Raw genomic sequence first — 24,369 nt, 5'->3', positions numbered from 1 at the left:
AATGCTTGTAGCATTTTACCAAACACTTTTACAGCATCTATTAAGATATATTCTGTCTTTATTAATGTACATTTCTACTTTTCAACTAGTCTGGAAGTCCTATGATAAATCTCAGTATTGATTTTACTAAACTGCTAGATTTGACTTGTTAATGGTTGAATTAGAAAATTTAACTCCTCTTTTATCTCTATTTATCTTCCTTTTCTTACTTCTAGATATTGTGTTTTCTCTGTTTTTCCCATTGTCCTACTGGCTAGAAGTTTGTCTATTGGCTTATTGAATGTACTTTTTGCACGTATTTCATTAATGTGTGCTTTTACCTTTATTAATGCATTCCTTTTATTTTCTTTGGGTTTATATCATTATTCTGTTTCTTATCTTTTTGAATTGAATAATTAATTTATGTTCTAGCTTTATTATTTTCTAATAATTGCATTTTTTTCCTGTTTGGATTTATTCCTTAACTCAAAATTACTTAGAAAATTATTTAATTTCTAAATAATTTTGTAGTTTTTTATTATTTATTTATTTATTTAATTGTGGTAACATTGGTTTATAATATCGTATAAATTTCAGGTGTACATCATTATACTTCTATTTCTGCATAGATTACATCATGTTCAGCACCCAAAGACTAATTACAATCCATCACCACACACATGTGCCTAATCATCCCTTTCACCCTCCTCCCTTCCCCCTTTCCCTCTGGTAACCACCAATCTAATCTCTGTCTCTACGTGTTCTACTCATGGGTTAGATCATACAGTATTTGACTTTCTCCCTCTGACTTATTTTGCTTAGCATAGTACCCTCAAGGTCCATCCATGTTGTCACAAATGGCTGGATTTCATCATTTCTTATGGCTGAGTAGTATTTCATGTGTATATAAACATCTTCTTTATCCATTCATCCCTTGATGGGCACTTTAGTTTGCTTCCAAGTCTTGGCTATTGTAAATTATGCTGCAATGAACACAGGGGTGCATGTATCTTTACACATTCATGTTTTCATGTTGTTGTGCTTTTAGTTGTTCATTTCTACCATTATCTCATTGTGGTAAAAAAAAAAAAAAGGTAGGACTTGAATATTTCCCTCAGGGAGAATTTGTTGAGATTTTCTTTATAGCTATATCTATGGTCCATTTTTAAAAATATTTCATGAATACCAAGAAATAATGCATATTCTGTCTGCCTGTCTATGGCTTTTAATCAAATTTGTCCATTTAAAAAATTCAAACCCTTTATAAAGGTGTTTCTTTAACATTGAAAAATAACATGAAAATTACTAAAAGGATAAAAGATTATGTAAACAGTAAAAAATTTTCATCACCCCACTAAAATTTTTGTGTACCTGAAAGGGCTTTTATTATAAGCAAAATATACATTTGTAATAAATTATCTCTGACAATAATTTTCTAAATACATCTTTAAAAAACAAACTTCAGTCTTGGAGATGAATAGTTCCACTATAAGTTTTTCTCTCAATGCTAACACATTTTTCAGATTAATTAGAAGAACAATGTTTCTTCTCAGTACAAACATTATAATGAGTGAATGACTATTTTGCCTATAGCGTTTCTTGCATGACAATCCTAGGGTTTCTTGCTATTGTGAGTGTCTATGTGTAAGTGATGACCTATGGCTGCAGGCTCCCCCACATTCGTTACTCTGATAGGGTTTCATTTCTGAAATGAGTGCTCTGATGTCAGATTAAAGATGTACTATGAAAAAAAAATCACCACATTTATTACATTGATAAGGCTTCTCCCCTGTATGTGTTTGCTTACGTTTAGTAAGGGCTGAGCTTAAACTGAAGGATTTTCCACATTCATTACATTGGTAGGTTTTCTCTCCTGTATGAATTCTCTGATGTCGAATTAGTGATGTTCTATAGCAAAAGAGTTTTTGACGTTCATTACATCGATAGGGTTTCTCACCAGAATGGATTTTTACATGTTCAGTAAGGTGTGTACCTCGGCTGAATGTTTTTCCACATTCCTTACAAACATAAGGTTTCTCTCCAGTATGAATTCTCTAATGTTGAATGAAGGCTGGGGTATGGCCTAATGCTTTCCCACATTCATTACACTCATAAGGTTCTTCTCCTGTGTGAGTTCTCTGGTGTCGAATTAATGATGTGCTGTGGCAAAAAACTTTCCAACATTCCTTACACTGGTAGGATTTCTCCCCAGAATGAATTCCCTGATGTTCAATAAGATGTGTGCTCTGGCTGAAGGTTTTCCCACATTCAATACACGCATATTGTTTCTTTCTAGTATGAATTCTGTGATGTTGAGTAAGGGCTGAAACATGGCTGAAAGCCTCCCCACATTCATTACAAGGGTAGGGTTTTTCTCCAGTATGAATTCTCTCATGATTTCTAAGGGATGACTTATGACTAAAGCCTTTTTCATATCCATTACACTCATAAGGTTTCTCGCCAGTATGAACTCTTGGATGTTGAATAAGATTAGTGCTCTGACTAGAAGCTTTCCCATATTCATTACATTAATATGGTTTCTCTCTAGTATGTATTCTTTGATGTTGAATAAGATTAGTGTTCCGGCTGAAGGATCTACCACATAGTTTACATTCATGTTTCTCTCTCATACAAATTTTCTCAGATTCCATTAGTACCAAACCGTGGGTTTACATTTAAACTGTTTCCAGAATAAGTAAAGTTTTAGGTACAAATGGATTCTTTCTTATATCTAATAAGTTACTTTTCATTTATGAATTGTCTTTTAAAAACCCAACTGAAGCAGACTTATGCTTGAAACTCCTACTATTGTGTCATAATTATATGAGGTCTTTATCTTCTAGAAACTCTCAGTTGTTTAAAAAGATTTGAGCTCAGATTAAATATTTTCCCCAAATTACCATATTCATAATCTTCCTCTTAAATTGAGTTTCCTTGTAATTCAGGTTTACTGGTATTCCTCAAACTACTTATCAAATTCCAATTCTTTAATGTAAAGTTTCAGGAATCATGATTTGAAAAATTTTCTAACATCATGCCATAATACTATTTGTTTTTCAGAAGCTTTCTGCTTTGGAGTTGATGCTCAGACTTTGGATATAGTACCCAGGATCAAGCAGAAGACAATAGCTCTTCCCTCTGGAATATAAAAGGGGAAAACAAGACTCACACATCAGTTACAGAAAACAATATAATACAAATAAAAATAAACCAGTGCTATGATAAAATGAAAGATTATACAGTATAGGTCCTGATTAATACATCAGTTTAAAGAAGGAAAGGGTTAAGATAGATAGGCATGGTAAGAGAAATGGCAGCATTGAGACAAAATGCATAGTATAATTAAAGGTAGAGATACTGAAGAGTACAGGACATGACAAAAAGTCCATGACTAACTCAAACGTATGTCTCTGGAAAGCAGACGTAAAAAATATGAAAGAAAAAGTGAAACGGGATTGGATAACAAAGAACTCTGACAATTAAATAGAGAAATTCAATGTCATATAGTAGGAGATAGGAAAATTGAAGTTTTTGGTCACAGTAATAACATGATAAATACGTGATGTTGTCGATGAAAAAGATGCTTGTTAATTTCATCTAAAATGGATAAGGAGAGAATAAGGCTGTCAAATTCAGCAAGAAAGTATAATATAAATGATATGGGCCAGGATTGGGAAAATACTAGTAAGAATTTAGTATAGGAGTAAATCTGAAACATAAAAAGGAAGAAAGAAACAAAAAAATAATTGACGTGATTATGAGGAATGTTTACAAAATGAGATGCAAAAAGATACTTCTTGGTTTCTAGCCAAGAAGGCTGGAACTAATAGTGGTAATAATGGAGGAACTAATAGTGCCACTAATAGTGGTACTAATGACAGAAATATTGAAGAAGAAAAAGAGGTTACTTAGGGAAAGTTGGTGATTTCATTTTTCACCATATGGAGTTTAAAGTGATTTAAGTGACGTGGGACACTCAAGTGGAGACAGACACTAAGCTGGGGAAGCTATGGGGACAGAATGCAAATGAGATATTTGAGCTGAAAAATAAATATCGGGGAACTAATGACACAGAAAGACTATTTGAGGATATCAGAATGCATGGATTTTTGAGGTAAAAGATAAACAAGTAGAAAACAAACCTTAAAAGTACACATACTAGGGCCAGTCCGGTGGCATAGTGGTTAAGTTCATGTGCTCCACTTCGGCGACCTGGGGTTCACAGGGTCGGATCCCGGGTGTGGACCTATGTACTGCTTATCAAGCCATGCTGTGGCAGGCATCCCACATATAAAATAGAGGAAGATGGACACGGATGTTAGCCCAGGGCAAGTCTTCTTCAGCAATAAGAGGAGGATTGGCAGCAGATGTTAGCTCAGGGCTAGTCTTCCTCATCAAAAAAAAAAAATGAGAACACTAAAACAGATATTTTTGCCTTGTTTCTGATATTATGTAGAAAGCAGTACCCATAAAACTGGTAGAGGCAGAGAAGCGACCATCTATTGCTCATCTGTTGAAAGTTTTCATCACAAGTGAATGTTGAATTTTGTTAAATACTTTTTCTGCATCTATGGAGATGATCATGTGAGTTTTTCCTTTCATTCTTCCAATATGGTTAATTACATGGATTAATAATCAGACGTTTAAGTAAAAACTTTCATTCCTGGAATAAACTCCAATTAATCAGGACATATTTCACTTTTTATGTATTGTTGGATTCAATATACTAATTTTAAAGAACTTTTACATCTGTAGTCATCAGGGTACTGGCTTATAATTTCCTTTACTTATGATGTCTTCATCTGGTTTATGGTTTCAGGGTAATAGTGATCCAATACAATGATTGGAAAATGCTCATCCTCCTCCACTTTCTGCAAGTTTTTGTGGGATTAGTATTATCTCTTCCTTAAATATGTGACAGCATGCACCAGCGAAGCCGTCTAGACCTGGACTTTGGGAAGGTTTTAAACTACAAATTCAATTTCTTCAATTGTTAGAGGGTTCTTTGAGTATTCTATTTCTTCTTTACTCAGTTTGGTAACATGTATTTCAAAGAAATCATCCTTTTCCCCTAAGTTGTCGAATTTTTGAAATCAAGTTAATAACTTCCATATTATCTTTCTATTGACTCTAGAATAGTGGTGTCACCTCCTTTATTCCTATTAATAATTTTTGTCTTCTCTTTTTCTTGACCAATCTAGCCAAAGATTTATCAATTTTATTGATCCTTTTGTTACCGAGCAAGAGGGCCTGACGCCTGATGCACATAAAAAGCCAATACTATGGCTCTGGCTGTTGAGAACAGAAAGTCAGGTCGATCAGCAAGCAGACAGGAAGCAAGGCTCTCAAATCTGTCTCTCTGACCCAGGGTTTGGGGTGAAATTTAAGAGGTTAGAGAGAACAGGCTGGTACGCAGAAGTGCTGGTGGGGCAGGTTTCAATTGGAGGGCTTTAAACATTTATGGTAAGGTGTGGAAAGGGGCTTTAACACATGATCTTCCTAGACAACGGACCCCTTGCTTCTGAAAAGAGTCTGGCTTTTGAGTTATGGTTGTGTCCTGGTCCTTTGGCTCTGTGAGAGGAGAATCTTTGGTTCTGGGTGTTATTTCAGGTCAACATTTTCTCCTTTGCGCATATTTGAGCTACAGGACTTGCAGTTTTGGCTCGCTGCCCCTGAAAAACAACTTGAACATCCTGTCATTGATAAGATGGGGTGGTTTTAAACTGGTCCTGTGGTTACAATTTCAATAAAGTACCTTTTATTTGCATTGACTTTTCTCTACAGTTTATGTATGTTCCATTTCAGGGGTTGGCAAAAATTTTCTGTAAAGGGCCAGATAGTAGATATTTTAGGTTTTGTGGGCCACACATGGTCCCTATTGCATAGTCTTTGTTTTGTTTTTTGTTTGTTTTACAACCTGCTAAAAATGTAAAAATGATTCTTAGTTTAAGGGCTGTATGGAAACAGGCCACTAGCCACATTTGGCCTGTAGTCTGATCTCTATCCCGGTTCATTGATCTGTGCTCTTACGCTTATTACTCACATCCTTCTCCCTATTTTGAGTTTAATTTGCTCTTATCTTTCTATCCTCATAAGGTGGAAGCTTAGATAATTGATTTTAGATCAATCTTTTCTAAGGAAACAATTTAAAGCTATAAATTTCTCTCCAAGCTCTGCTCTAGTGGCATCCCCAATACTTTGATATATTGTGTTTTCAATATTATCTAAATATTTAATTTCTCTTGTGAGTCACCTCTACCTAGGCTACCAAATAGAAAAGGGGTTTTGAAATTCCATTTTCTTCACCTTGTCAGGAAAAAAATCCACAGTTTGACTCCCCCTATTCTGCCCTCCACACACCCACATAATGCCATTTTGATCTGTTATACCCTAAGAACGTCTGAAATAGTGTAGATTCAATTGTGAAGTGTTCAATTGTGATAAGAACTTGAAGTTGAAAGAAACATAACAGCTAAGCATTTGAGTGACCATCAGTGTATAAAACTAAATAAACATTTTAGTATCTCCACGGCAGGCACAATTAACATTCTACTCATTTAATTTGCAAACCATTTAAAACCATATTTTCAGCATTACTAGGGTAGTTACATTTATTTCAACCTTAACTTTGCCTGAAAATGTAAATATCTAAGAGTTTATGTATACTATAATGTTTCAGAGTCCCTGGCTATGAGTCATGGTTTCTTGTGTAATCCCTCAAGTTACAGTTGTTTAAAATGAGAATAGTGTCTACTCATAGTGCCCAATAAATATCTGTTAGTAATAGTAAAACTACTGAAGTAGAAAGGAGGCAGTATAAAATATCCTTTTAAAGAGAATAAAACCAAATAGGCTCAGATGTCAAATATATTAGGAGGCAAGTAAAAAAAGTACAGGAATTTCCTGCCTATTTAATGCTCATAGCAATACCAGCTACATGTAGGAAACCATGAAGCAGAAGGCAAAAACTTGAAAATAAAGATATTGAATCTTGTAAGGATCTGAGACTTGAAATGGCTACAAAAGGGATATGAGCTTTCTTCTCGTTGAAGTCAGGCACAGAATTAATGGGATGAGAGTGGGGAAGGATAAGGAAAGCCTCGAAAGACAATGAATTCTAATGATTAAAGGCTTAAAGGCTTTCTGAAAATATTACTTGGTTTCATATGAGGCCTGACAGGTAAGCTGGACCTGAAGGAAATTCCAAAGGACAGAGGTTCCACAAATTATTGGCGACTGCACAACTTGTGTTATCATACAGTTTCCAAGATGACAACACTGGAGAGCAAAACATACATGGGTATTTTAGTTTCTGACATGTTTGTTCAGAAAATTAACTGCATACATTTACATCCCAGCTCAACTTTAACCTTCAAAAATGACTAATAAAACAACTGCACGACTGCAATTCACTTCTTTTAGCTTAAAATCATTATTCAAAAGTTAAAAATTTTTAAATTTAATAGTCATAATTGTTATTCAGCATTTTCAATTTTAAGACATTATTTTTAATTTAAATCTAAGAAATAAATATTTGATTTACAAAACTTAGAATCAACTTCAATGTGGTATATCAGATTCACCTTCATTCAAGGAAGGATTTGAAAGTTTTTTTTATATCAATCCCTTTTTTCATAATATTACTTGACAATGAATATTTATAACTTATATAAAGTTAGGTTATTGTACTGTTAAAAGGAAAGCATGCCTTGGATAATGACTGAATTTCTAAGAAAAGTTATTTGTGATAATAAAATGACAGCTCACCAAAATAAAGACAATTTTTTTCAAACAAACTAAAAAATAATAGTATAATTTCTAATGTTTAGGCTGGTCACAAGGAAATTTACAGGGCAGCAAAACAGATATCCCTAAACCAATATCTCAAGGAATAGGGCATCTCCAACAGCTTCTAAATATAAGAAATAAGAATCTTACAACCCTTTTAAAACGCATGTTTCTTATTAATTTATTCAACATAATATAGGGACAGGATACATAATACCATATGATGCCCAATCAAACTAAATTAAATTCTGTTTGGAGCTGAAGTGACATGGCACCCACCCCTTCATGTCCCCAGTGGGACAGAACAGTGTGGGGGCTTACAGGTTGGTCTGAATCCCACTCTTCCACTTACTAGCCATGTGGCCTTAGCTGGGTCAGTGAACCTCTCTGGGCTCCACATGCCTCATCTACAGAATGGTGATAACGCCAATCTCATACATTTGCTGTAAAGATTAAATAAGAAAGTACACATCAAAATGCTTAGTAGAATGCCTGTGTGGTAGAAATATCCAATACAGGAAGCTTTTTTAAAAATTCAATTCTGATCATCACAAGCATACAAAGATCCCAAGCTATGCATAACAATAGATTGAGTTGAAAACTGACAGAAGTATGAACAGGAATTTCTTATGTAGAACTACCTTTGTCCTGTGTTGAGTATGCCAACACCGTCTACAGCCACTCTGCTGCCCTCTTTCAGTGTCGTGTTACTCAGTGTCTTTCTTACCTCTGTATGCTTTACATCAAATGATACTTTTTTAAGTCTACCATTGACTTTTTTTTTTTTTAAGATTTTATTTATTTATTTTTTCCCTCCAAAGCCCCAGTGGATAGTTGTACGTCATAGCTGCACATCCTTCTAGTTGCTGTATGTGGGACGCGGCCTCAGCATGGCCGGAGAAGCGGTGCATCGGTGTGCGCCCGGGATCCGAACCCGGGCCGCCAGCAGCGGAGTACGCGCACTTAACCGCTAAGCCACGGGGCCGGCCCTACCATTGACTTTTGAAGTCTTTATAAATACACTGGCCTCATCCTCTCATCATTCTATACACATCAAGAAAGAGTGGGAAGGGTTATATGTATTTTTTTGTACTCTTGTTAAGTAACAAACCATATTGCTTTTTCACTTACAATTTGTCCTTTTACATTTTGTGTTTTAAGATGTGGAGAAAATGGTGTCATTTAGTGTGGAAAAGGCAGGTATAAATATCCATATTCACTTCTGACAGATAATTTGGGTTTCCATGCCATTCCTACATCACCTGCAGAATGACTACACATTCTTCTCACTTTGTTGTTGTGATCAATCAATTTACTTACTCATTTAAAAAAGCTGTACTTATAGTGAACAAGTCAATCGTGTAATTGAGATTTTTCTAGCATACTTAAAAAAATTTTTTTAGGTCTGAACCAAGATGTCCAACACAATGTTTTTTTGGAAACATGATTTTTCAATTGCTTTTCAGTATGAATTTTCTGGTCCTTAATAGTTCTAGACCTATTGTTGAAGGCTTCCCATGTTTAGTACATGCTGGAAATAAAGTTTCCAGCCTATATAAATTCTATAAAGTATAATGAAATTTTGATCACTGAATTCAAGTTTTCTCATTCCATTAAAACAGTTTCTGTTCAACATGAATTCTCTGGTGTACGATGAGATTAGATTTCTTGCTGAAAGCTTTTCTACAATCCTTGCATTCATAGGGTTTTTCTCCAGTATGTATTCTATGATGTATGGTGAGGTGTGACTTCTTGCTAAACGCTTTTCCACACTCAATGCATTCATATAGTTTCATTCCAGTATGGATTCTCTGATGCACAATGAGTTGTGATTTCTGGATAAAAGCTTTTCTGCATTCACTGCATTCATAGGGTTTCTCCCCAGTATGAATTCTCTGATGTACAATGAGCTGTGACTGCCAGGTGAAGGCTTTCCCACATTCATTGCATTCATATGGTTTCTCCCCAGTATGAGCTCTTTGATGAACACCATGTGTTGACTTCTTGATGAAAGTTTTCCCACATTCATTGCATTCATAGAGTTTCTCCCCTGTGTGACTCCTCTGATGAATAATGAGGTTTGACTTCTGTATGAATGCTTTTCCACATTCCCTACATTCATAGGGTTTCTCTCCTGTATGAGTTCTCTGATGTACAGTGAGTTGTGACTTCTGAATAAAGGCTTTTTCACATTCATTACATTTGTATGGTTTCTCCCCAGTATGAATTCTCTGATGTACAATGAGTCCTGACTTTCTACTTAAGGTTTTCCCACACTGAATACATTTATATGATTTCTCACTGGTTAGAATTTTTGGTTGTGCAAAGAGGTGTGACTTCTGTATGAAGATTCTGATGTGTTTATTAGATGTTCTGTTCAGATGAACTGCTTTCTCCAGTGCATTACATTCATGGTCTACCTCCTCAGTCAGTGATTTATTGTTAATGAATGCAACTTGGTTCAAAAGCTTGTCTTGGTTTTCCTGGTGATTTATCTCATCTTCAAGGTTCCAGTCTTCAAAAATTGAGTATCCTATCAGGTTATGGAGTATTACTTCTTCAGAAATGCTCTTCTGTGAAGTTAATTCTTTCATTTTGGGTCTAATTTCAAAGTCTGAAAGAAAGCCCAAGTGTAAATGATATTACTTTGTTCCTGAGCTTTGAGGAATACAAAACACAAAAAGCACATAAGGTTATTCATTTTAATGGAAATAGATAGAAATATGATCATGAGTATGGACAGGTTTGAAATTTAAGAATATGATCTTAAAACACAAAGATAGAAGAAACAGACATACAAAGAAACAAGCAAGGGAGCAATGGAAAAAGAAGAGTTGATGAACTCAGTGTCACAGTCCCACATGGCCCCACACACTTCTGCCCCATCCCTACTCTACCATAAGGCTCTGTGAAGAGCAACGGCAGATCAAAAAATAACTTCATGAAAGACAAAGGAAGAGTGTTAGCAAAGGGGACTGAGGGTGAGCTGAAGTGACCAGAAGAAAGATTGAATCCATACTAAATATAAAAATATTTTATAAATAACTAGGCAGATTAGAGCACAACTACAGGGAAAGGATTTCAAAGTACAGTCATGCCTCTCTTAACAACAGGGATATGTTCTGAGAAATGCATCATTAGGCAATTTTGTCATTGTGTGAACATCATAGCGTGTACTTACACAAACCTAGATGGTATAGGCTGCTACACACCTAGGCTATATGGTACCAATCTCATGGAACCACTGTCCTATATGCAGTCTGTCATTGACCAAAATGTTCTTATGAGGTACATGATTGTACATGCACCCTAAAAGGTGAGATGACATAAAAAGGCACGGGATAGGACAGGATCTATTTAAAGGGGGCAATCCTGAGTTAGAAGAACAGGCAGTTGTGGAGGGAGAAAAAAAGCAAAAGAAGGACGAAGTTCCCTCTGGCAATTGGGTGGTGGTGATGGGGGAAAGACAATAAGGGGGGAAATTTACGGTCCTGGAAGACAAAAGAGAACCACAAAACCAGAAAACTCAAAACTCCTCCCCAATCTCAAAAAGAAAGGAAGGAAGGAAGGATCCTGCTAAAGTACCTGAACTTTGCTATATTAATAGAATAGTACTCCATAAAATTAGAAATATTATAAAAACACTGTTTATTATAAAAATAAACAGAAGAAAAAGTGAAGTCTATAGAGAACTATTACAGAAAATCAGGATATGAATTTGTAGAGATATAAACAGAGAAAGTTGTCCCCTTCAAAAAACAAAAACAAAAACAAATCTTGTCATGAAGCAGAAAACAATTTTGTTTGATCTCTAAACAGAATTAAATATACTCAAACAAGCATTTGAGGACATGGAAAACTACCATGAATCAGAACTTCAAAAAATAAAAACTGAAATAGATAAAAAACAGGGAGATGGGAAAGAAAATTTATTGAACTCAGAAAAAAAAAAAAAGGAAGATTAAATTGCAAGGTATGGTCAGGAGGGGAAAGAAGGGGAATGAAAATTTAATAATTGGCACTGAAGAAAGGCAGGAAAACAACCAAGATAATTAAAATGACATAAAGAATCAAGTAAAAACGGCCATAGACAAAGTAGTGGAAAACAAAGACAGGCAAAGAAGGAATGATATTTCTATTATTGGAGTCCCCGAAGATTTTTTTTAAACAAACAAACAAACAAAAGATTATAACTCCAAGACATTTCCACACTGAATGGAAGGTACGAAAAACAGAAGGTAATTAGAAACGATATGAATATCACTCAGTAAATTACTTTGGAAGAGAGCATACCTAAGAATGCCTGAATACATGAGGAGAGGAGTATAAGCCCACTTTGAGAGAATGGGATGCTGAAGATATTAGTCAAAGGGAGGCTAATTAAGAAATGTCCTAAATACATGGGCTAGATAAGATCCCGAGTACAGGTAAGAGAGTTACCTCCTTCTCTAAAAGTCAAGCAAAGAACAAGGACTGTGTGGGTGTTTGATATGTAGCAGTGTCATTTAGGTATTTGACAATCCCACATCAACTGTCTTCAGCCATTTCTAAACGTCTATGGCCTAAAGAATGATTTCCTAAAAAACATTTCAAAGACAAACATCTCACTAATCAATATGAATCTTACTTCCCTCCTCCCATATGCCAGGTTCTCACTTACCTGGATAGGCCCAACTTGAGATTTCTCCCTCCTCCATCCATGGTGCTCCTTGATTCAACAAGATTACATCTGACTTCAGAGATTGATTCACTATTTATGGAAAATTATATAGGACTTGGGTATTAGTGAACAACCAACCATCCTAGAACTCATCCATATGCACCAGAATGGCTAAAATTAAGATGAACATTACTAAAGGTTGATAGAACTCTCATACATTGCTAGTGTGATATAAATTGGTATAAATTCTCTATAACCATCTGTCTGGTAGTATCTACTAAAGCTAAATATACATATGTCCTATGACCCAGAAATTCCACTCATCTATATATACCCACTAGAAATGAAATGCTTATTTCTACCAGAAGATATGTATAAGAATGTTTATAACGGCTTTATTTATATAGCCCAAATCTGAAACAACCCAAACGACCATCAACAGTAGAATGGATAAATTGATGAATTACTGTAAATTCATTAAACAGAATACGATACGACAATAAGGAGGAACAAACTACTGTCACATGCAACAACATGGATGAATCTCACAGATATTATGTTAAATGAAAGATGCCTGACAACAAAATCTTACATACTGTGTGATTACACTTACATGAAGTTCAAGAACAGACAAAAGTAAATTTATAGTGATAGAAGCCACAGGTTGTTATCTCCGAGGAGGTAAATGGTAAAGGCCTCAAGGGAGCCTGCTGGGGTGCTGGAAATGCCCTACATCTTTTTTTTTTTTTTTTTTTTTTTTTTTGTGAGGAAGGTCAGCCCTGAGCTAACATCTATGCCAATCCTCCTCTTTTTGCTGAGGAAGACAAGCCCTGAGCTAACATCTATTGCCAATCCTCCTCCTTTTTCTCCCCAAAGCTCCAGTAGATAGTTGTATGTCATAGTTCCACATCCTTCTAGTTGCTGTATGTGGGATGCGGCCTCAGCATGGCCAGAGAAGCGGTGCGTCGGTGCGCGCTCGGGATCCAAACCCGGGCCGCCAGTAGTGGAGCGTGCGCACTTAACTGCTAAGCCACGGGGCCAGCCCGTGCCCTACATCTTGATCTGGGTAGTGGTTAAGTAGGTGTATACACATGAAAAAGTGCATCAAGCTGTATATTTAAGATTTGAACACTTTACATTATATCTCAATTAATTTATAAAAACTAAGAACTTGCTGGGCCGGCTCCGTGGCTTAGCGGTTAAGTGCGCGCGCTCTGATGCTGGCGGCCTGGGTTCGGATCCCAGGCACGCCCCAAGGCACCACTTCTCCGTCCAACCCGAGGCCGAGTCCCACGTACAGCAACTAGAAGGATGTGAACCTATGACATACAACTATCTACTGGGGCTTTGGGGGGAAAAAAATGAATAAATAAAATCTAAAAAAAAAAAAAAAAAAAAAAAAACAAAACTAAGAACTTGGGCCCAGCCCATTGTCTTTAGCCTCCAAAGAATGAGCAGGATACAGTACTCATTTTCTTTTCATCCAAATCCAAGTTTACTGCACAGGTAGAAGCATGGTATTTGGTACTCAAAATTAATATTCTTTTGACCCTTATAGCTTGAAATGCTCATTAAGCATTCAGAGACCCAACAGCTTTACTAAATAAGAAAGGAAAGCAGTCGATCAGGCTCTATGGTGGGTTTCATATATGTCCACAAATTCTTTGACACTCTTCCCTTCAAGAGGTAGAGCTTAACTCTGCTCCCCTTGAATGTGGGCTCGACTCAGTAACTCACTTCTAATAAACACAATAAGGTAGAAGTGATGGTGTATGATTTTGGAGACTTGGTCATAAAAGGCACTGTGACTTCCTCCTTGCTGTCTCTTGGATCACTTTATCTGGGGGAAATTAGCTGTCATGTCATGAGAACAGGTCCACACGGCAAGGAATTGAGATCTCCTGCCAATGGACAGCAAGGAACTGAAGGCTCTTGTCAATAGCCACATGAGTGGGTTATCTTAGAAATGGACCTGACAGTCCCAGTCAAGCTTTCAGATGACTGCAGCCCCTGCCAACATCTGACTACAACCACATGGGAGACCACAAGCCAAAACCACCCATCTCAGCTATTCCAGATTCCTGACCTACAGAGATTGTTTGTAAAAAAATGTTTACTTTAAGCCACTAAATTTTGGGAAAATTGTTATGCAGCAATAGGTAACTAAGTCAATACCCTCTGAGGGAAAATGTCCTTACCCACTGAAACAAGGTTGCTATAATTCTCCAGCATCACATCCCCATACAGGTTTCTTTGAGCAGAGTCCAGCCGCTGCCACTCCTCCTGAGTGGAGTCCACAGTCACATCCTTGAAAGACACAAATCCCTGTAACAGGACATTCCTGATAAACCTGAAGTGAAAAACACTGGGTGATGTGTAAAAGATGCATGAGAAATTATTGCTGTTTTCATCATGCAGAGTTCATCACAATAAATTAAAGATGTTTACTATGAGGCTAATTTTGAGTTCTACTGTGTGGAAAAAGCAAACACCTAAGAGAAAAACTTTGCCATTAAGAATCATTGTCTCTTTGCATCAAGCATTTATTAAGCACCTACATGAGCAGCACTATTTGGTGCTTGGAATATAAATTTGAATAAACACAGGAAGTTTACAGACTAGTAGATGGAGGCAAACAGGTAAATATATAAATGTTATAAGGTGTTAAATGGATTATGACAGAAATAGGAAAGAGTGATTCTATGTTGGGATGTTGAAAGATCTAAAGTTATGCAAAATGAACAGTGAAAAATATAAAAATAAAAATTAAAAAATGTAAAGATAAAATCAAAAGTTTTTGAACTATAAAAAATGAATAGTGTAGAGGCCAGCCTGGTGGTGTAGTGGTGAAGTTCGTGAGCTCCACTTTGGCGGCCTGGGGTTTGCAGGTTCGGATCCCAGGCGCAGACCTACCCACCACTTATCAGGCCAAGCTGTGGCAGGCGTCCCACATATAAAGTAGAGAAAGATGGGCATGGATGTTAGCCCAGGGGCAATCTTCCTTGGCAAAAATAGAGGATTGGCAACAGATTTAGCTCAGAGCTAATCTTCTTCACACACACACAGTGAATAGTGTATTCTCTGGTAAGTTGTGGAGGAGGGAGAAAGATCATTCCAGATGGAGGTAGGAATAAGAAAAATGGCATGGGGACATGAAAAAAAACATGCATATCTGCATGCAGGTGACACGCAGATATGGTAAAAATTGTGAAGGCACTATGTAAATAAATGATGTTTGAGAGCATTATACTGAAGTACTCAAAATTCCCCGAATTTACCATGTTTTTGAAGATTTGCAATCTTCCTTTTGAAGAATATTGGCCCTTAGCTAATATCTGTTGCAAATCTTCCTCTTTGTCTTTTTTTCTCCCCAAAGCCCCAGTACATAGTTGTATATTGTAGTTGTGGGTCCTTCTAGTTCTTCCATGTGGGACACCGCCTCAGCATGTCTTGATGAGCAGCGAGTAGGTCCTCGCCCAGGATCCAAACCGGTGAACCCCAGGCCACCGAAGTGGAATGCATGAACTTAACCGCTATGCCACCGGGCCGGCCCCGCCTGCACTGTTTTTGACTTAACACAGTTGTCCCTCGGTATCCACAGGCGATTGGTTTCAGGACCCCCCTCGGATATCAAAATCTGCAGATGCTCAAGTCTCTTATATAAAATGGCGTAGCATTTGCATCTAACCTACCCACATCCTCCCGTATACTTCAAATTATCTCTAAATTACTTATAATACCTAATACAGCATAAATGCCACATAAATAGTTGTTATACTGTACTGTTTAGGGAATAATGACAAGGAAAAAAAGTCTGTACACCTTCAGTACAGACACAATCATCATAGGCCTTTTGATCCATTGGTTGGTTGAATCCTAGAATGCACAACCTGCTGATACAGAGCGCCAACTGTAGTTTTAACTCAACCTTTTTACTTAAATAAATGTATTTTAAAAGGAAACCACTAAGCGGAATACCAGTATCACGTGTCATAAAATGAAGATAACAACAACGAAAATCTGCAAAGCAAATATATACTGGTGAAATGCCATGTATGGGATTTGCTTTAAAATGAGCAACTCCAGAGAACAAATAAAGGAAGAGAGAGGCAGGAAAGGTGTCAGATTGGAAAAACATTGATAGTTTTTGGAAATATATGAGGAAGTACAAGGCATTTTTTCTACCATTCTCTAAATTTTTATTTATGTTTGAATTTTTCCATCAAAAAACTTTTAAAAATTAAATACAACAGAAATCATTGTTTTTAAAGTTTAAACTAAAATAAAAACCAAAAAATAAGCAATATTTACTCTAATCTATTTATTTTTTTAATGCATACCTAGAAACAATGAAAATAAAGGAATAATTTATGATCAGTTAGTAATAATGTGCTATTGAGCTCATTGTTGCTTACTTCTCAAACCATGATTAGGTTCTACCTCAGTAAGAGAATTCTGTTTTTAAGTCTGATGTTAATCAAATCCAACCAAGATATATCTGAAAGATAGTGTACAAGAGAAGGAGAGGAATCAACTAAAAGTCCCTGGTTTTTGGTCTAAGCAACAGGCACCCCACTAAAGTCCAGAAGGTAAGAAAGAGCAAGGTTGGTGGAGGGGAGAGGTGGAATCAAAAATTCTAGTTGTCCAACAATAAAAAGACAAATGATTCAATTAAAAAATGGGCAAAGGACTTGAATAGACATTTCTCCAAAGAAGATATGCAAACTGACAAATGGCACAGGAAAAGATGCTCACCTTCATTAGTCATTAGGGAAATGCAAATCTCAGCACAATGAGATATAACTTTACACCTAATAGGATGGTTATAATCAAGAAAATGGGGGGCCAGCCCTGGTGGCCTAGTGGTTAAGTTCAGCACGCTCCACTTCGCAGCCCGGATTTGGTTCCCAGGTGTGGACCTACACCACTCTGTTAGTGGCCATGCTGTGCTGGCAGCCCACATACTAAAAAATAGAGGAAGATTGGCATAGATGTTAGCTCAGGGTGAATTTTCCTCAGCAAAAAAAAAGGAAAACACAAATGTTAGCGAGGATGTGGAGAAATTGAACCCTCATAAATTGCTGGTGGGAATGTAAAATGGTGCAGCTGCTTTGCAAAACATTTTGGCAGTTCTTCCAAAAGTTAAACATGGAATTACCATATAACTGAGCAATTCTACTCCTAGCTATATACTCAAAAGATCTGAAAACAGGTACTCAAACAGATACTTATATGTCAATGTTCATAGCAGCTTTATTCACAATAAAGCCAAAACATAGAAAACAACCCAATGTCCATCAGCAGATGAACAGATAAACAAAATGTGGTCTATCCATACAATGGACTATTATTCAGCCATAAAAAGGAATGAAGTTCTGATACATGCTACAGCATAAATAAACCTTGAAAGTATGCTAAGTGAAATAAGTTAGGCACAAAAAGACAAATACTGTATGATTCCACTTATATGAAATATCTAGAATAGGCAAAATTATAGAGTCAGAAAGTAGTTTTGAGGTTACCAGGGGCTGTGGGGGCAGGGGAGGAATGGGGAGTTCTTGCTCCATGGGTATAGAGTTTCTGTTTGGGGTGATGAAAAAGTTTTGGCGATAGTGGTGATGGATGCACAAATTGTGAATATAATTAATACCACTGAATTCTACACTTAAAAATGGTTACAATGGCAAATTTTACGTTGTACATATTTTACCACAAAAAAATTCTATTTGTCCACATTAAGTTCGAGACATCTATTATAATAGATAATCAAATGGCAATAATGAATAGGCAACTGGACTTCAGTGGGATGACAACTGCTCAGAACAAAAAGCACGCAGCGCAGAATTCAAGCTGAGAAGAGAGAAGAAGTGGAGACGGGTGTAACCGACTGAAAAAATGGAGGCTCAATGGATCCGGGGTCTGGATGGACCTGAAGAATTGCTGGAGTCAAGGCGCTAGACTAAATGAGCTGGAAACACAGAAATAATGGCCAGGGAGCGAAATGCTTGGAGGTGGTAAGTTATTGGTAATTGTAAATCTAGACTATGACTATGGGAGTTGGTGGCTGAGATGGGGTAGGGGAAAATGATCTCTGGAAATCAGGAGGTACACTGGTACAATACAATAGTACTGTGATATTGTGATTTATAATAAGCAATACATATTTGGTCTTCATCCTGTTCCTGGCACAGAGCTCCTAACATTCTTGGATATTCCGGTAATGAGAGAGCAATAAAGGCATCTTTTTTTATGTTAATGAGGTGTCCCTGGACTGCACCTAAGGATGGGGCTGGTTGCCAGGGGGACTAACCATGAATAGGGGGTTGCAACTTTCAGCCCCACTCCTTGACTTCCAGGGAGGAGAGTGGGGCTGGAGTTTCAATCAATCACCAATGGCCAATGATTTAATCAATCGTGCCTATGTAATGAAGCCTCCAAAAAGACCCAAGAGGAGGGAGTTGGGAGTGCTTCCAGGTTGGTGAACCAGAATGCTTCCACATGCCATGTGAAGGGCCCCAGGCTCCATGAGGACAGAAGTGCCTTTGCTTGGGACCTCATTCTATATGTATCTCTTCATCTGGCTGTTGATTGGTATCCTTTAATATTCTTTGTAATAAACTGGTAATCTAGTTAGTAAACTGGTTTCCTGATTCTTGTGGGCCACTCTAGCAAATTAATCAAACCAAAGGAGGGGGTCATGGGAACCTCTGATTTACAGCCAGTCAGAAGCACAGGTAACAACCTGGACTTGCGATTGGCGTCTGAAGTGGAGGCCAGTCTTGTGGAACTGAGCCCTTAACTTGTAGGATCTGAGGCTATCTCCAGGTAGGCAGTTTCAAAACTGAGTTGACTTGTAGGACACCCAGCTGGTGCTGGAGGACTGTTTCGTGGTATGAGGAAAAAACCCACATATGTTAGAATTGGTGCAGAATTACAGGTACATAACCCAGTAGTCCCTAAACTTTTAAAATTGGAGACTGATACTGTGATATAACAAGAAATATATATTTTGGTCTTTGCCCCTTGCTCCTGGTCAGAGCTCCTAAAATTCTTGGAATTTCCTGGGTGATAGGAGTGTCTTTTGTTTTAATGAGGTGAGTCTTGGTGAGACATTTTTCAGTTTAAAAATAAAAGAAGCATGCATATCAATAATATATACTTTTTTAAAAAAAACATAAATTACGTGCAAGTACTTCAATACTGAGATATCATGGTCATTAAAAAGACACATAAAGTGCCGGCCCGGTGGTACAAGCGGTTAAGAGCGCGCGCTCTGCTGCGGCAGCCCGGGGTTTGCCGGTTTGGATCCCGGGCACACACTGACGCATCCCTTGTCAAGCCATGCTGTGGCGGCGTCCCATATAAAGTGGAGGAAGATGGGCATGGATGCTAGCCCAGGGCCAGTCTTCCTCAGCAAAATGAGGAGGATTGGCAGATGTTAGCTCAGGGCTGATCTTCCTCACACACACACACACAAAAGACACATAAGTAGCAGTTCTCATCTTTTCTCCCCAGATCCCAGTGGATCATCTTGCACATCTCCTAAGGAATGCATGTTCCTCACTTTGAAGACTACAATACTGAAGCTATGTGCTACATAGTGGGTATAATCAATGGAACATTATAGGTAAAAATTAAACAATATATACTTTCAAATAAAAACATAAAACTGTATGACGATCACAACCATTAAGATGGCGGCTAGCAGTGTTTAGCTGAGTGATAAGCCAACAGAAATGCGCAAATTCACTTGATCTCCACTATCCACCATGCGTGCTCACTTGATATGCACTTTGAGGTTCTCAATCTATTGCATTTTAAAGGAAAAATATCTGATTCTTTATTGGTTAAAAACTGCAAATTAAAATTGATACTATTAGTACCTTTAATAATATGGATCTCCTGGACCAATTTTACAAACTCCCAGGGTTGAGAAATGCTGCTCCAAAAATTATAGATTTGATTCATGCATTGAGGCAGACTGTTTGACAGCTGTGTACTTGGACCTCATGTTTTTACTGCCTAGAAATTGAATTCTGTCTTATTATTATGACCTATACTTATTTTGACAAATGGTTTAAGAACAGCTGTGGGGAAACCTGCAGTGGAATTTATCATGGGTTGGTAAATGTTAAGGACACTGCCTACTAAATCATATGTATGCAGATCCATCAGGGGAATAACTTCAAACCTAAATGCCAAAAAATCTTACTGCTCTCAAGAAGTTATCACATTTAATGTATACTGTAAATCATATAATTGCAGATGATATGCTCAACCTTAACTATGAAAGATTCTATAACTTGTATGATTATGTTCCAAGTTTCCTCAGTAAAGGCCTTCTATTTTATTTTCCCTGATCTCTATTTATATTTTTTCATTTAATTGAATTAATTCTTTTAAACTGCCTCAAACACAGTAGAAAACAAAGTGGGGTATAAATAGCTCACTTACCTGAGACGTGGTCATTTTCTGTTGCTCTTCAGAAGGCGCAGATATCTGTAAAGACAGAGCTGGGAGGAGCAGGGAGGGGATAAAAAAAAGTCAGCCTTGGGGGTCTGGGTCTGTCCTGTGATTCCCAGAATCATGAGCCTAGAATTTCCTAAGATCAACTACATAAAAGACTACCCTTTGGAAACTGCCCCTTTCAAAGGGTCCTTTCAGAGACACCAGAAAGGACTATGCTGTGATAACATCAACCTATCAACTGACAATTCTGAAAATGTTATGACATGATGTTTTTCCTTTGAGGATGTGAATGTTTGTATTCCAGAATATGTTTAAAAAGTTTCTCTTCCTTCGACCCCACAAATCTATTATTAGATATTTATTCTAAAAAACTAAGCATGGGGCCGGCGCGCTGGCTTAGCGGTTAAGTGCGTGCGCTCTGCTGCTGGCGGCCCGGGTTCGGATCCCGGGTGCGCACCGACGCACCGCTTCTCCAGCCATGCTGAGGCCGCGTCCCACATACGGCAACTAGAAGGATGTGCAACTATGACATACAACTATCTACTGGGCTTTGGGGGAAAAATAAATAAATAAATAAAATTATAAAAAAATAAAATAAAATAAAAAATAAAAAATAAGAAAAAAAATAAAAAACTAAGCATGGATGTATACAAAGATATAACTGCAAGGATATTCATCACTATGCTGCTTTATCACCTAAAAAGTAGAAACCACCTAGATGTTCAACAATAGGGATTGATTAAATCAATTACTGAAAGGCTAGAATACCACACAGCATTAAAATTGTCTTAGGAAAATATTTACAGACCTACAAAAATTTTCTTGTTGTATTACAAAGTAAGAAAAATAGGTTATAAAACAATAAATATATTGAAAAGAAATATACTTGAAAGAAAAAAGTGTCTGAAAGGACATACATCGAAATGTTATGGCTACATTTGGGTGGTAGGATTACATGTGATTTCTACTGAGTTGCATTTAGCATTCTCAGTTTCCAAGTTTTCTAGAAGAAACATTATTTTTGAAATAAAAAATGATAGTTATTTTTAGTGGCTATTGCCCTATTGCCTCTTAACCAAAGTTCATATCAAGGAAGTTCTGAAGGGCACAATTCACTAGAGGGAGTTTGGCTGAAAGAAAATAAATAGGGGTTGAATAAACCGTAACAAGTCACTCTCATCCATAGACTATAGATCATTTCAAATGCACGGGATCAATTCAAATGTCACCTTCTCTAGAAAGCCTTTCCAGGTGCCTCCTGGATAGAAAGTCAACATTCCTTCTTCTGACTTTCTCCGAGCGTCCAACACTCTGATATGGGGTTTTCCTGATGCGGGTTTAAACAAAGGGATAATGCAGCCTGAACTAAGACCATGGCAGCGGGAATGGGGAGGACAAACTGGAGATAACGTCAGGGAGTCAAAATCACCAGGATCAGAAGATTGACTGGATATGGGAGAAGGATGGGGAGAAAACCAGATGTCTCCAAGATTTTTACTATGGCCAACTGGATGAATGCCATTCATAATGCTGTAGATGCCATTTATCATGATGTAGAAATATAGTAGGACGAGCAGGTAAAGTACGGAGACGGAAGACGATAAACTCTATTTTGATCATGTTAAGATCAAGGTGTCCGAGTAAACCTCGCAGATCTGTAGGAGACAGTCAGCTACTGTGAATCTGGAGCTTGTTAGAAATGTCTGGGCTGGTGCCATAGATTGTCAAGTCATGATTTTAAAGGTGTACTGATGTAATGAGTGTGGTTGACACTGTCCGGAGATACTGCATAGATTGAAGGACAGGGAGAAGGCAAAGGAGCTTTGCGAAAGGATTTTTGAGGAGAGACTTAGGCTTGAAGTACTTCGCCAGCTAAAAGCCAGTATTAGCAGAGAATACAATCTGCCTGAAGTTTGTTCACCAGATTCAAGGGTGGAAACAGAACTCTCCCCCTATCCTCAGCATCCTTAGGGACATAAACCCACACAAGAAAACTCAGCACACTATGCTACGTGTGGAGCGCAGCCTGAACGCCAACTGTTACAATTCTGGGCTAGAACTCCAATCACTGATCAAGAGCTGCCTGCTCCCCAAGCGATCACACAGGCTCCTAACAGTTGCCCACTACAGCCTCTACTCACTGACCCAAAATAACCCTAATGACGGATACCCCCCTTCAGGGCCCCAACCACTGATTTCTATATGACCCTAACCCGTGATCCTGAGAGTCCCAGAATCACTCACACAGACACGCCCAATCACTAGCCCCACAAATCCCCGATAAGCTGCTGACTCTCTGATCAGAGTCCACTACCAGCAGCACCACTAAATAACTGAGTTCCACAGGGCGGCAGTCACTGTCTTGGGCAGGCCCCCTTAATTACTAATCACAACGGCACCAGAAATTACGGACCGCTACAAACGCTCAATCCATGATCCAATATGACGCCCTTACTCCCAACACCGCAGACAGTGACCGAAACCTCATTTTCTGAGAAACAGACTCCTCTACTTCCAGTCTCTTCTTCAGGACACTCAGCAGAGCCCTACAACACACCCCTTCCATCGCCGGGCCTGCCTGATTCTCGGTGTTACGGCGGAAGTTGGAGCAGCCCCTGACTCGCCTCTATCGCGAGACTTTCCGGGTTGTTAGTCTGCCTGAGCCGGGGATTAACATGGCCGCGCCCGTTGAGCGGAAAGTCTGTGAGAGTGGGTTGCGCCATATTTCAAGTAGGTGTTGGTGCCGTACAGCAGAGAATTCTTAAAGCAAAAGAGGCGAGAGCCAGAGTACTGGAGTTACGGAAAAGATGTACCGGCACAATGCGGTAGCCAAGACATAAACTAGGAAAGAATTCCAGGTATCTGAGGATGTAGTCCGGGAACCTATTCGGCTACGATGTGTAGAAAATGCAAACGCAGCGGAAGGTGTAAAGCAAAGATGGGGGAGTGGAGAGGGGCAGTAGGGGAAGCCCCTCCTGTTACTAAGCAAATAAGGAGAATTAGTCCCTGAGAGTTTAAGTCGGTTGATCTCCATCACATTGCCTCACTATTCCAACCTGAGGTATAGTAATAATAAGAGTAAATGTTTATTGAGCACGTACTGTATGTTTACTGGAGGTAGGTTATTTAATTTAGGTTTTAATGGAGGTGGAGAGGTCAGGATGGAGCCGTATTCTCCCTGGGAGACAGCACTGGGAGACGGGAAGTCACAATGCCTTTCATCTGGTGAACTCCTGCTAATCATCCAGGAAAATGAAATTCAAATATCCTCTCCTGGGAACACTTTCCCTGATTGGGATGGGAAGACTCTCCCCCTGCTAAAGACACGTGAGATAGCAGCAGAGGGGAAGTGTTTGGGGATAAACTCTGAAGGATAATTCAGAACCCCTAGAGTCTCCTCTCAACCTGGTCTTGAACTTGCTCTGTGGCCTTGGGCCAGCCACTTTCCCTGGGTTCTCTCATTTGTAAAGCAG

General features: G+C 38.1%; 1 protein-coding gene and 1 pseudogene across 9 annotated transcripts; both read right to left on the bottom strand.

Moving 5' to 3' along the window:
• Nucleotides 1-1,334: 1,334 nt before the first annotated feature.
• ZNF883 (zinc finger protein 883) lies at nt 1,335-7,460 on the bottom strand (annotated as a pseudogene). Its single transcript, XR_015548950.1, has 2 exons — nt 4,122-7,460; nt 1,335-3,117 (listed from the first exon to the last, which is right to left on the bottom strand). The product of XR_015548950.1 is annotated as a zinc finger protein 883 (transcript).
• A 3-nt stretch (nt 7,461-7,463) lies between these two features.
• Nucleotides 7,464-23,461, bottom strand: LOC101408014 (uncharacterized). Of its 8 annotated transcripts, none has more exons than XM_087419276.1 (5): nt 22,126-23,461; nt 20,882-20,940; nt 14,626-14,752; nt 12,428-12,517; nt 7,464-10,381 (listed from the first exon to the last, which is right to left on the bottom strand). In XM_087419276.1, exons 2-5 carry the CDS (start codon nt 20,894-20,896, stop codon nt 9,381-9,383), a joined length of 1,233 nt encoding a protein of 410 aa, XP_087275402.1. In that variant the 5' UTR covers nt 20,897-20,940; nt 22,126-23,461; the 3' UTR covers nt 7,464-9,380. The 8 variants fall into 8 exon arrangements, with proteins under 8 accessions (XP_087275402.1, XP_087275401.1, XP_087275407.1 ...); XM_087419275.1 differs by having other exon boundaries at nt 23,310-23,461; XM_087419281.1 differs by having other exon boundaries at nt 12,428-12,475; nt 23,310-23,461.
• Between the last annotated feature and the right edge of the window lie 908 nt (nt 23,462-24,369).

The sequence above is a fragment of the Ceratotherium simum genome, chromosome 29 (genome assembly GCF_057802395.1).
Source record: "Ceratotherium simum simum isolate JZ-2026a chromosome 29, ASM5780239v1, whole genome shotgun sequence".
Classification (NCBI taxonomy): domain Eukaryota; kingdom Metazoa; phylum Chordata; class Mammalia; order Perissodactyla; family Rhinocerotidae; genus Ceratotherium; species Ceratotherium simum.
The sequence above is the reverse complement of the archived record's forward strand: the minus strand, read 5'-3'. Positions and strand labels throughout refer to the sequence as shown.